The sequence below is a fragment of the Tyto alba genome, unplaced genomic scaffold (genome assembly GCF_018691265.1).
Source record: "Tyto alba isolate M040663 unplaced genomic scaffold, T.alba_DEE_v4.0 Super-Scaffold_17, whole genome shotgun sequence".
Taxonomy (NCBI): Eukaryota; Metazoa; Chordata; class Aves; order Strigiformes; family Tytonidae; genus Tyto; species Tyto alba.
Genome location: NW_024881279.1, coordinates 14,297,090 through 14,310,149, shown reverse-complemented (window position 1 = coordinate 14,310,149; position 13,060 = coordinate 14,297,090). Strand labels below are relative to the sequence as shown.

Genomic DNA, 13,060 nt, shown 5'->3' with positions numbered 1-13,060 from the left:
TGAAAAGCAACTAGTTTATATTTGGTGGACTTCTGGGACTTTAAGGAACTTAAAACTTAGTTAGGAGTGAGTCCCATGTGGTTTAATGCCAGACTGTAGGCTGGAGAAATGCCTGTATCAGCTGCTAAATGTTTATAGTTCACTTTAGCCTTCACTAGCACAGCAGACTGCATTTAGTTATGCTGCTCATTTCTGGACGGTTGTATGGAATTCAATTGGAGTGGGTCTAAACCTCAGAAAAACTTTTGTGGGGTGGTGGGATATTTTGTGGTGAAGAGTACTCATCATCCCATGGATAAGGACAGAACTGCTCTAGCTGCCCAACTGGGCTCCTGCCTCTGTCTCCAGAATTCAAAGGTATGAATGTAGCAGTACCTAAGGTGTTGGGTAACAACAGTGCCCATGTTAATACTAAACTGTAAATTATCATGTGTTCAACTTCCCTCCTTTTTTTATCATGACAAAATTGTTTGGTTGCCCCTTGCTTAGATTTTCTGCTGTTTCTGTTCTCCTTTTGTAGTGAAGTGCAAACTGGTTGCATAATTTAATCTTGGCTGAGTAGTTTGCTTCAGTTGCAACTTTTAAGTGTAAAAAGAGGCTTATCAGATAAGGAAAAGAACAAACAAGTGATGTTGTTTTGTTGGTGACAGTGTAAATAATCTTCTAACGCATGTGTTGATGACATTTTTTCAAAACCAGTCTTGAAGAAATACAGGCAACCTGTAGGCACCTGTATAAACTGCGTGTTTCTTGCAGGAGTGTGAATGGAAAATAGACCAGTATTCAGCATTTATCTTCAGTTGAGAGGCAACCATAGATTGTAAAGAAACTTCAGTCAGTTAAGAGGATGTTGCTGTTGAGCAGCTGCAGCGCAATGTGAACTAGCGTTAGCCTGTGGACAAATCTTGGGCAATTACTTCATGCTGCTGTCAGGTGGGGTGGGATAAACATAATGGTGTTTGTTCAGTGATTCAAATGAATGATTTGGCATTTGAATTTCAACCTTGTCTATCATGTTGTTACTGCATTAAGGTCAAACTATTAAAATACCAACTAGTATAAGCCAAGCACTAGTGTGTGTATGGGAGCTGGAGCCAAGCAGAGCTCAAGAGCAGTGAACGGCCTAGTGACAGCTCTGTGTCAGGCTGGTACCACAGCTGGTAGATGGTGGCGTGGAACAGAAGGAAGGTTAAACTTTTATAATCCTTCCTGCCCTCTTCTGGGTGTTGAAAGATACATTGTTGTAAAATGAATGTATCATTTAATTTTCTCCCAGGAGAAGGCAAGCATAATACCTTTCAAACTGATAAAATGTGTCCTTTAGAACAGCCCTTTGCAGACAGTATTGTTTACCTGTTAGGCAACATGCTACTTCTGTTACTGTAGGAAAGTTGAGCTAATGCCTAAGTCTTACTGGGATTTTTTCATTTTCTTCTCTGAGCTGATCAGGGTGTGAGAAGTTTTCTGTGTGTGTCAAATGGGGAGGCAGAGATCAAGAGCTGTCTGGAGAAAAGTAGGCAAAGGTTTAAAATCTTGCTTGCTCGCAAACGGGGAGGAATGGTTTGTACGGTCTTGAAATAAGGATAGTTTTGCTGGAAGAAACTCAGACTAATAGGCTAGCAAGTTTGGGGCCGTAATGCATCAGATGATCAAGTGCTAACCTTTTGTGGATGAAGGATGGCAGCACACTCTGTTCAGTGCAGGTATTTATGCAGTCTGTATTTGCCGTCACTAAATCTGAAACATACTCGGCCTTTTGTGCAATGCTAAAAATGAAAGACATTTTGTAAAAGTTATTGTAGATGACTTCTTCACGTAAGTTGGCTTAGTATGGAAATTAATATTGGGTAGATTTGATGGGATGAGTGTGTAGTTTGTATATTTATAAGCATTTTCTAAAAGTACAACGTTAAATCTTTTACTGCTGTCTCTAGGTGATATTTTTTGTTACATTTTCAGTGCATCTTGTTGATGGAAGAGAAACTGATAATAAGTGAAGTTGTGTATTTCATGTTCTCTACTGACTTGGTTTTGATGTTCTGCTTTTTCAAAGCTTACTATAGAGCTAGATATGAAACTTTAATTTTCCTGGGACTTATGTCTTTCAAATAGTGGCTACATGATGTGGACAGGTTTTCAAATACTTTTTAATAAGTGCAACAAAAGCTCCCTCTCAAAACTCTTTTTTTTTTTTTCTCTTTAAGGTTTGGACCCCATGGAATCCCTGTGACCATATTTCCTAAAAGGGAATACAAGGATAAACCTGAAGCCATGCAGCTCCAAAGTAAACCATTCCAAGATGAGGCGCAGGTGAAGTGTGAATCTAATGCTGCAGTTCCCGATGACTCTTCTCTCACGCAGCCATCAGAACCTAGCATAGCTAAAAGCCTATGGACTTCTAAACCACCTCCTCTCTTTCATGAGGGAGCGCCATATCCTCCTCCTTTGTTTATCAGGGACACTTATAACCAGTCAATACCTCAGCCTCCGCCCCGGAAAATCAAGCGACCCAAGCGTAAAATGTACAGGGAGGAACCCACTTCTATCATGAATGCTATCAAACTACGACCTCGGCAGGTCTTATGTGACAAGTGCAAAAACAGTGTTGTTGCAGAAAAAAAGGAAATAAAAAAAGGTGGCAATGCAAGTGACTCTTCAAAATACGAGGATAATAAAAAACGAAGAAATGAGAGTGTGACTACTGTGAATAAAAAACTTAAAACTGACCATAAAGTGGATGGAAAAAGCCAAAATGAAAGCCAGAAAAGGAATGCTGTGGTCAAGGTTTCAAATATTGCTCACAGCAGAAGCAGAGTAGTTAAAGTTTCCGCACAAGCAAATACTTCAAAAGCGCAGTTAAATACGAAAAAAGTTCTCCAGAGCAAAAACATGGATCATGCAAAAGCTCGGGAAGTCTTGAAAATGGCCAAAGAAAAGGCACAAAAGAAGCAGAGTGCAACCTCCTCTTCCAAAAATGCACATTCAAAGGTCCACTTCACACGGCGTCTTCAGAACACCAGCTCAGGTTCCCTCCCACCCCGATTGCGTTTAAAGCCACAAAGGTATCGGAATGAAGAAAATGACTCTTCTCTCAAGACAGGACTTGAGAAAATACGGAGTGGCAAGATGGCAACTAAGCCCCAGTCTCGCTGCTCCTCCACCCGCTCAGCAGGTGAGGCCCCTTCAGAAAATCAGAGCCCCTCAGAAGGCCCTGAAGAGGCCAGCAGTGAGGTTCAGGACACGAGTGAAGTGCATGTAACTGTTGATCAGGATGAACACCAGACATTGGGCAAGAGAGGCAGCAAAAGCAATATAACGGTTTACATGACCCTTAATCAAAAGAAATCTGACTCTTCCAGTGCATCAGTTTGTAGTAGCGATAGCACAGATGATTTGAAATCTACCAACTCTGAGTGTAGCTCTACTGAAAGCTTTGATTTTCCTCCAGGCAGCATGCATGCACCTTCCTCCTCCTCCTCCTCAAAGGAAGAGAAAAAGCTCAGTAATTCCTTGAAAACGGAAGTCTTTTCCAAAAACGTCTCTAAATGTGTCACACCAGATGGCAGGACCGTATGTGTAGGGGACATTGTTTGGGCCAAGATTTATGGCTTCCCTTGGTGGCCAGCCCGTATTCTTACCATAACTGTGAGCCGGAAAGATAATGGCCTTTTAGTTCGACAGGAGGCTCGTATCTCATGGTTTGGCTCCACAACAACATCTTTTCTTGCTCTTGCACAACTATCCCCCTTTTTAGAAAGCTTCCAGTTGCGCTTTAATAAGAAGAGAAAGGGTCTTTACCGCAAGGCCGTCACAGAGGCAGCTAAGGCTGCTAAGCAGCTGACTCCCGAAGTTCGGGCCCTGCTGACACAGTTTGAAACGTGAACATGGAAAGTAAGGTAGGCAAGAAATCTGGAGGCTCCACAAAATTCCTAGCCTAGTTAGAGAACTACCATGAAGGACTTGCCAAGTCAGAAGTTGCACTCGGTTGACTGCTCTTTTTATACTAAAGTTGTTCCATTTGTAGCGGTTTCTTGACAGTTAAACAAATTGAACATGCAATCAAAATTAGCCTAAAGTGAGAACTTCAGTATTTTTAAGTGAGAATTTTTTTTAAAGAAAAAAAAACTCCTCAAACACCCAATGCATAGGAGCCATAGCCTCAGCTGAAAGGCAGCTTATTTGCAGGGAATTTTTTAGTAGTTTCTACCCAGTATATACTAGTTGCTGTGTGGAAAAGGGTTAACACGAGGGATGAAAGTAGTAGCTGTGACCTCTTTTTTTTTTTTTTTTTTTTTTTTTTTAGGTGGCCCATCAGGGAAGTGTAGAAATGTAAGCCTTGTCTAAATGGTCTTTAAAGATTATTTTAAATAGTCTCTAATGTATTTAGTCTGGCCAATGCAAATTGGTTCAAAGTATGCTTAAACATCTTAAGGAGGCGTGCCCCAATCCACACAGGCCAGTTTAAATGGCATTAGAAGACTTGCTGAAAAATTTTTAAGGAAGCATTCATGTAATTTAAAGACCAGATTAAATGGGGTTTTATCGTAGTGACCACTTAAACACTCAGCCTTTCTATGCACATGGGGGCACAAATATGACACTTCAGGGTCTGAGAAGCTGAGAGGGATGCCTGTAGCTCTAAGACAAAGCTGAGAAGTCGCTCAGTATTTGGGATCAAGGGCTGTTAATGCTGCATAGGTGTGAATCATAACTTCTGGTCTTTCTTCCTGAAGAAATCTTTCAGGCCATTTGCCTGGAGGTTTAGATTAAGAGAGGCTTTGTTTTGAATGTGTAAATAATTGATTGCTGAAATTGGTCAGATTTTCTCCTGACTGGTTGTTCCTAAATTCTTAGGATACGTCCTAGTAAATTACACTTTGTGAATTGTCAGATGTGTAATTGTTGCATTTTGGATGTATCTAACTTCTTTTTTTTTTTTTTTTTTTTAATATTTCCGTTTAAGGTATCTGTTTGCAGGTCAGAAAATGAGAATATGTAATTGTGTAATGCTCTGAAATGTAAAAAAGCAAACTGTAAATAAAATTGACTAAATCTGAATTATTTGTGTGTGTTTCTCAAAAAGCTTTGAAAAAAATCCAGGATGTTAGAGTACTTCATATGTATGCCGTATTTAGAGGACACCTTTTTAAAAAGTAAATTGTCCTTTTTCATGCATTCTTAAAGATAACTGCTTGATGTAAAGTACTCTTGGTATACTTCAGTCTTAATTTTGAGATTAAGCAATTATCTGTCCCTTTTGTTTCAAAACTAGCTCTGTAGAGGGCTTTCTGTAAAGTTTATCAAATTTCTCCCTTTATTCAAATATATGGAACAAAATCTAATTAAGACTGTGGAGAATGTCACTTACACAGTGGGGAAATGTTTTCAGTTTTCTCCAACTATCAAAACCTAATCAGACCCCCTCTCCACTGCTATTTCAGCTTTTCTTGCATGTCTTTTGCTCAATGTTGGGGCATTTTCATGCAACTGACTTTACTTTTTTTTTTTTTTTTCTTCTAGTTTTGGTCCTTATCTGACCATGTGAGTTACTGTCTCTTCCCCAACCCACTCCTGTTTCAACTTTGCAATGCCTTGTGAAGAATCTCTCAACGTTCATCCCAAAGCAGTTTTCCTCCTGTTTTTTCCATAATTGCCCATTTAGGCAACCATGACAGATGTAAAAATTTAATCTTAGACTGAAATTAGACTTTAAACAGACATGAAAATGGGGGTAAGGATTTAATCATCAAACCCTTAAAATATTTTTAACTTCAGATTAAATTTCCTATGTTCACAATGCTGTCTAGTCTTTCCAAAGCATTTGGTTTCTTTTTACCTTGTAAAATTATTCCATTGAGCCCACAGAACTATTGGAAGTTTAAAGTATCAAATACATGGCTGTTCAAATTTTCCTCAAGTTTAGTCATCAGTTAGATGCTACTTAAACTTCCAAATATACCAGCTTTGCCTTGGCATTCTAACAGTTACCAAAAAATCCCACTGGTCAATGCTTTTTGAATGTGATAAACACACAATAAATTTCATAATGTCAAAAAAAAAAAAATCCTGTTTCACTAATATGTATTCTTTCCTGCAAACAGAAACAGTTAATCTAAGTAAACAAGCCATATTTTGTTATTAAAGCAGACTGCTTTTTTGAAGTCGAGAACACATATAACGTGGTTTAGATGCCTACACTAGTTCCTTGATGTTTAGAAGCTCAAGTGAACTAGTTAAGTTAGTTGTTCTGAGCCAAGTAGTGGTGAAATCAATATTTACGTTGTTAATTTTTTTTAAAAGACCTGGAAGCTTTGTGCTTTTATCTCTTAATTTATATAAAATTAGAATAATACCAAAGCATACATAGTAAAAGTTTTCTCAGGTGTTTACTGGTAAGATGGGAGATCAACAAGTATTAGAGGCGTTTCTTTAGATTATTTTACATTAAGAAGAACTGTTTATGAAAGGCCTTTGAAGACTCTTAGTTTTGATTTGTAATTGATCAATCTTTTAAGAATTCTTTCCTAAGTTTTACAGTGAATGTGCGTTATCACTTGAGAATTAACAGGTATCAAAACAAATAGACTTTTTGCTTTTTTTACAATGCCACGTTACATTAGGTTGAAAATATCCTGTTCTTACTCATCCATGATTTTCCATTCACTTTGATGTGGCTAACACTCCAGATATAACAGAGTTTATAGTGGAGAAAATGCTGGGCTTAATGTAAAGTTTGGTTACAGTAAGTAACCTTGGTTATGGCAGTATGGATGCTGCATGTAGATTAGCTTTGAAGACTTGGACAAGGGTTAGTGCTGTTTTAGCTGTAAACTGCAAAACCCCACACACTTTTATGTGCCTGTCTGCTCCCAGCAGTGCCTACACTTTGAGCACGGACTACTGTTCTTGCAGTTGGGTACACATCTACCCTCCCCTAGTTAGCCTGGCAGTTTAAATGACTTACCAAGTAACTCCTGACAGGAGCAGGCCTGTACAGTGCCAGGATAGTGCATCTGTGTAATTAAGCTGTTGCAACTGATGCAAGCAGCCTGTGTCTTGAGAAGACAAACATCAGTAGAAAGAGGGACTGTTAGTTTTCTATCAGCTTAATATAGTAGATTTCAAATGATGTCTTTTTGAATTAATGAAATTCCTAAGTGTACTTGTTGAATATGTATGGTCTTTCGTTTTAGGAGGCAAAATGTGACAGGTGATGATGAGTTTCTAGTACAAGCCTACTTTTCCTTTGAAGATCTCTAGCTTCAGTTAAAATGTTGAGAGTAGTTATTCCAAAACTTACAAAGATTTTCTTTAACAGGAGTGTTTGAAGGTGTGATCATTTCATGAGTGAAGCTAGAAGCAAATGTGAAATGCTTGTGTGTCTCTGAAGTGAAGTTCTACAGGAAATTAAATATTTGTTAGTTTTCTGATCAGAGTTGTAATTTTATGTCAACACTTAAGTGAGATAATCATCTCTGATTATATGGCGTTTTCTTTTAGTCAGTGCTATCTTCTGTTTGAAACCTACATAACTAACAGCTACTTCACCAGGAGGGGTGTGTTTAGTGGGGGTAATGGAGGTCAACTGTGTAAGGCTGAGAAGACATTTTTTTTCAGCATGTTGTGCAATACTTTTTTTTTTTTAATAATAGTTTCTAAATGTGATTAGGTTTTAAGAAATAGCATATCAGTGGAAGTGAGGAAGGGGTAAGTGTTGCTTTTTGCATTGCTAGCCTTAGGTTTGTTTGTAGTTAACTCTTAAGTCCTGAAACTGATTTCTATTCATGTCTTCTATAAGCTCTTGCTAAAGTTGTCAGAGTAGAATAGGAACATGAATTTTGGAAAATAAATCTTAGTAGCTAGTCCTCAGTAGCATTATCATCTGTTGTCATGCATGTTCTGCAAAGTAGAGTGAAAAAATAGAGCTGCCTTCTTGGCTGAAGAATTCTGGAAAGAAGGAGGCTGACAATCAGTGAAAGGCTATTGCGGTTCATCTCCTCTTTCAGTGCCTACAGGAATAAGCAAATTCAGTCAATGCAGTGGAATCGCTACACTTTAGATAAAGACTGTGAACGGGAAGTTAAATAGAGTAAGCTTATGATTAAAAAGGCAGGAAGATGGCAGCATTTTGTGTCGTAAGTCATTTGGTAAAAGTGTAGGTATACTATTCAAAAACAAACTTGAAAGTGATCTTACAATACAGAGTTCATAGTGGGTAAAGGCTGAGGTGATTTCCATTCGTATTTTCAGTTTATTTTTTAAGGGTATAAACAGAAAGGTCATAGGGAACCTGAAGGAAAAGAGAGGAACTTGGTGTATTGAGCTAGATGTGTTCCTGGAAGGAGAGTTACAAGTTGTTGGTTTGAGAATAATATATTATTCTGCAAGTTCAGTAGAAGGTAGTAGTGCTCTTCTATTTTAGAGAGCCTATAGGAGAATTTTGATGAAACATGTTATTGTCCCACGGTCAACGATCAACTGTTTGAACTTTATCTAGAATCTGCTTCATGTTTGGGAAAATGGAGTGACTTGCTACATGATTTTGTCTGTGTAAGCTGTGCTTACACTAAATGTGTGTGGCTTTTTGCGTTTTTATTTAGGATAGGATATAGTAGCATACCTTTTGGGGATATAGACAGGCTATACTTGCAGTAATACAGTAAAATTGTCCCTGTAAATAAAGTATCAATGACAATAGAGGTTTTGTATAACTAACTTCCTTAAAGCTTTTTCTGATGTGACTGTAGTGACCAGAGATGATCCACATTTAACATAAGGACAAGTGGAGGCCTGTTGCATTAAAAACTGCCATAGTAGCTGTCAAGCTATCGAAATATCTATTAGATCCAAGCTTGAGAGATGTGGATGTAAGTATTCAGATTCAAATTATTCTTAAACTGTAATGGGAATAACTTCTGTTTTGATACATGCCCTTAACAATTATGATGGCAAGTTCCCATTCAGCATTTAAAATACCTCAACTACTGTTCTTTCTGACAACTTTGTATTTTAGTTTAAATAATTCCCTCCTATGGTGTCATCCTATTAGTGTATTTATAGAGTGTGGTCGTTTAACTAGATAAAATAAGATCCCCCTGTAAGTTGACTTTTCTATTCCCTGCTCATCTTACTGGCATTTCTATGCAGCTGTTCTAGTTTGAACTCATCTTTCTCTGACACCAGTGGCAAGAACTGTTTATGGTAATGTAGACGGGGTTTTACAAATCTCTTATCAAACAGCAGTGATTTCTTCCCAAAGTCAGAAATATCTCTGATTATTGGTTTGTAATTGTTAGATCCTAATAGCAGCTTATAGTTTCCTGTGATTTACTCATACATTTCAGTCTTTCTTCTGAAATACCTGGGGTGTGTATACCATTCCAGACTGTAACTTAGATTAATTTACAATATTTTTTTCTTAAATTGAACTGTGACACAGCTGCCCTTCTGTGAACACAAGGCAAAATAGCAGCTCCCGGGCGTGGCTGTGGAGACAGTGATTTGGTGACTGGCTTGCTCTCATGATTTTTCCCTGCACAGTTTTGTTGCTGCTACCAGATTTGGCAGTGGAGGATAACTCTCCCTGGGGCAGCACTGGCAAGCTCAGTGCCAGGTACTCATTGTTGAAGGGAACTCAGATCCACAGCTCCCTGCCCCCCCCCCGAAAAAGCAAGCAATATTCTTGGCGTGAAGTAGGATAAGCAGCAGCATGGAAAATGAGTGTCACCGATCAGACCAGGGCTTTTATACCTTAGAAGACATGAACTCCCTTGCACATCCAATAGGGAGGCAAATTGGAGTAAAAGCTGGTCTTGCGTGCCTGCATAACCTTCCCAGAGTGTTTCTGTACACACGGAGCTGAAAACTGTGATTTCATGTGCTTGTGCTGATGGAAATGTATCGTCTTTGATCTCCTCTACCTACCTATCCATGGTCCGAGGGGATAATGTTAACAGCACAGGCTGCAGGTATAAATTGGCACAGGATCCCCTGTTGCAAGTTTAAATTCAGGCTTTGCTCATCCAGTGCAATGGATCAGTGGGATTTATTTGGACTACGTATTTGAGAAAGTTATTTTCAAATTCAGGACCATGCATATTTTGAATAACTGTAGTGCAGTTTCTAGGCCAATGATTTTATTTGTCAGTCCAGAGAAGGAAGAAAGGACTATTGGAACTGAGGATACTCGAGGTCTGCAAATACCTGTGGGATAGTTGCAGAGGCAAAGTGCTTTTGTTCGGTTGCAACTAGGACAAGAAATTATATTTAATATTGTAAGACAGGGAGTTATGATTAGGCTCTAGAAAATTTATTCCAGTTGCTATAATGAACCCCTGGGTGTTTGGAGAGTTGCATAGACTTTGTAATTCCAGATTTTTTTAAAACAATAGGTTGGGCTAACCTCTTGTCAGGAATGGGTTAAACTCATCCTGCATCTGGGTATGAGGTAGACTAGATGATCTATCCTGACCCTGTCATAGCTCTATATTCTATATTTTTGTTATTAACAATTCTGGTTTTGGAAAAACAGAATATTGATAGAAATATGCATATAGTGGAGGATTCTGCCTCCTGCATTCTGTTCAGTCATGCAGGAATCACACTTGGAATAATGGAAGTATGGCCTTCTAACAAGACTCTGAGCTTCCCGTGCAGTAAAACTGGACTGCATCTCCTGCCAGGGGCCTCTTCTATGTAAAATCATGTTTGGATAACATCATTTATATAACATGTCGACTTTAAATTAGGGTTGTTTTGTTTTGTTTTGTTTTGTTTTGTTTTTTTTGGTTGTTGTTGTTTTTGTTTTGGTTTTTTTTTTTGTTTTTTTTTTTTTTTTAAATAGATCTAGGTCAGTTATTATGTTTGCTTACTAATGGTTTTGATGTCAAATATGCAATGTGAATAAGAAATAATCTTACATGTGCCAGCCATGTGCTATGAATATGTGATTTGGAAGGCAAGCTGTGTTCTCACTAATGTGTTACCATCACTAAAAGATTCTGTAACAGAAATGCAGCATAATTCTGGTGACAGAATTGTCCTTGCCTGCTTTTAACAGGTGAATAAAGGGCAAGAGAGTACTTGCTTTGTCAGTAAAGTAAGCAGATACAGTGTTAAGCAAATATATAATTTAATGCTATTTTTGCATCATTATTTAGTAACATTTAGGATTCTTGTTTGGCTTTAGGAAACACTACTGTTTAATTGTACTTCTGCAGTGGTTCAGAGTTTTAAAGCATGTGGTGCCAGTTTTGGTAATTAATAGCTCTGGTGAAAAGGAACTGAATACATAAAACTGGATTTTTTCAAAGAAGTTTAGTTAGGGTTAGAACCTCAAGCTGTTCTGTATGACCTGATTAAATGCTTTAGTTGATACATAGGTGTCTGTGTGAATGGCATTTCATAAATTGTGGACTGTTTCACATAAGCTGGTTCTTTAATCGTCTAACACTGAAGTCATCTTGACACTGATTTTAGTAAGGGTCATATTGTGTCAGCTTTTCTAAGACATCACCACTAAAGTCAGCCCTAAAATCGGTTAGTACTTCATACAGGAATGCAGATGAATGTGGTAAGGAACATGTCCTTACATTTGCTAGTACTAGGAATGTTCTAGATATTTTTGATCTCCTGTTGGAACCTCAATTGGAAGGTGGCTGATGACAAAGCAAACAACAAAAAGTTGTGTTTTTTTGGCCATCTGTAGTGTTTGTTTAGTAGGCATAGATTTTGACACACAAACCTTTTTTGTTTTGGTAAAAATACCAAGAAATGGGTTGTAATAACAAGTGGATGAAGTCTGAGCAGTAGAAGAAGGGAACTATTATCAGGTTACTCTTACTGGTTTCATGATACTTGTTTAATTTGGACATCATGAAAGATGTTGGGAATATGTTTGCGAAGGCTCCTAAATCACTCCTGATTCCTGAATCCTTCAAGAAAAACAAGAGAGAGAAGGCTTAGCACTAAAAATAACTCCCTCTGACCCTCTATGTTTGCTCCCCCAAAAAAGAAGAAAAGCAAACTTGATTTCCTGTAGTTTTGCTAGGGAAAGTAACAAACCAAACCAAAGGCAAGTTATTTGTTTCCTCTCTACAAGTTGTTGTTAAAAATCATAGCTGAAGGTTTTGAGCATTGAATATTTTTTGTTGTTGGAATATTACGTTAGCAATATTTGATTATTTGGGGGAAAAAAAAATCTTTCCGTGAGGTTTTTCAAGTGTTGAGGGACTTAGGGATCTAATCTTTTCCGATACATTTATATGAAAAAAGCTGGCTTTGGCTGGGTTTTAGAAACTCTTCATACTATGTTATATATATTTCAGGGAGTTAGGCATGTAAACTGAAGAATGTGTTGTTGCTCTTGTTTTCTTGTAGTTGAGGCCCTGTTGCTGAAGACTGTATTGGTCTGTAGAGGAATACAAAAGTTCTGCTTGCTTTTTAGTAATTTAGTATCTGGAAGAGAAGCCCATTTCAACTCTCCCTAACTGGTTAAAATTTGAATCTGTAGCAGTGAAATAACATGTGCTGTTTCTTCTGTTACCTACTTTCTCATATAGTCGAAGTATTAGTCCCCTAAAGAAGTTGCATATATGTTACTGTAACTATTTAAATTTGGGCTCTCTATGAGCTCTGCATCTTCTCCTTCGCAGTATGTGATGGGAGATACTGCTATTTTTGTTTTGCCTGTCTTTCTGGGCTGCCTTTTCTTCCTCTTGATGGCTGCCTGTTTTCTGCTGTCTTTCTGCTTTTCCTTTGAAGAGAAAAACTCTTTCAAAGGCAGTGCTTCTCTTTGGACATTAGTGGGTAAACAAGATCATGAAAATTTTCACATTAAAAAAATCAGGATCTGCATTACAGTGATGACTCCCAGGAAAGCAGCTGTGTAAAATGCAGTTGAGTGTGGCAGACATTCACAACGTCAGTGGTGAGAGGCCATAAGCTGCATCAGCGCCTGCCCTAATGCACATGCTTAAGTTTGTTACTGGTGGTGATTTTTATGACTCAGTAGTCTCCAGCATTTGAATGAAACTGCTTCAAAACAGAGTCCAGGCTGCTA

At 38.1% G+C, this 13,060-nt stretch overlaps 1 protein-coding gene across 8 annotated transcripts in view; it reads left to right on the top strand.

Annotated features, from left to right (window-relative positions):
* The window catches only part of PWWP2A (PWWP domain containing 2A), a 54,263-nt gene that overhangs the window by 11,090 nt on the left and 30,113 nt on the right, over window positions 1-13,060 (top strand). For 5 of the 8 annotated variants that reach the window (XR_004408947.2, XR_004408946.2, XR_004408945.2 and 2 more), the window contains exon 2: window positions 2,205-3,172. Coding sequence is in view for 4 of the 8 variants with exons in the window: in XM_033005486.2 (XP_032861377.2) it covers window positions 2,205-3,172 (968 nt within the window). In the remaining 4 variants the exon portion in view is untranslated. Of the gene's footprint in view, window positions 1-2,204; window positions 5,059-13,060 lie in introns of those variants that run through there. The other 3 variants (XM_033005441.2, XM_033005450.2, XM_033005453.2) reach the window with 2 other exon arrangements.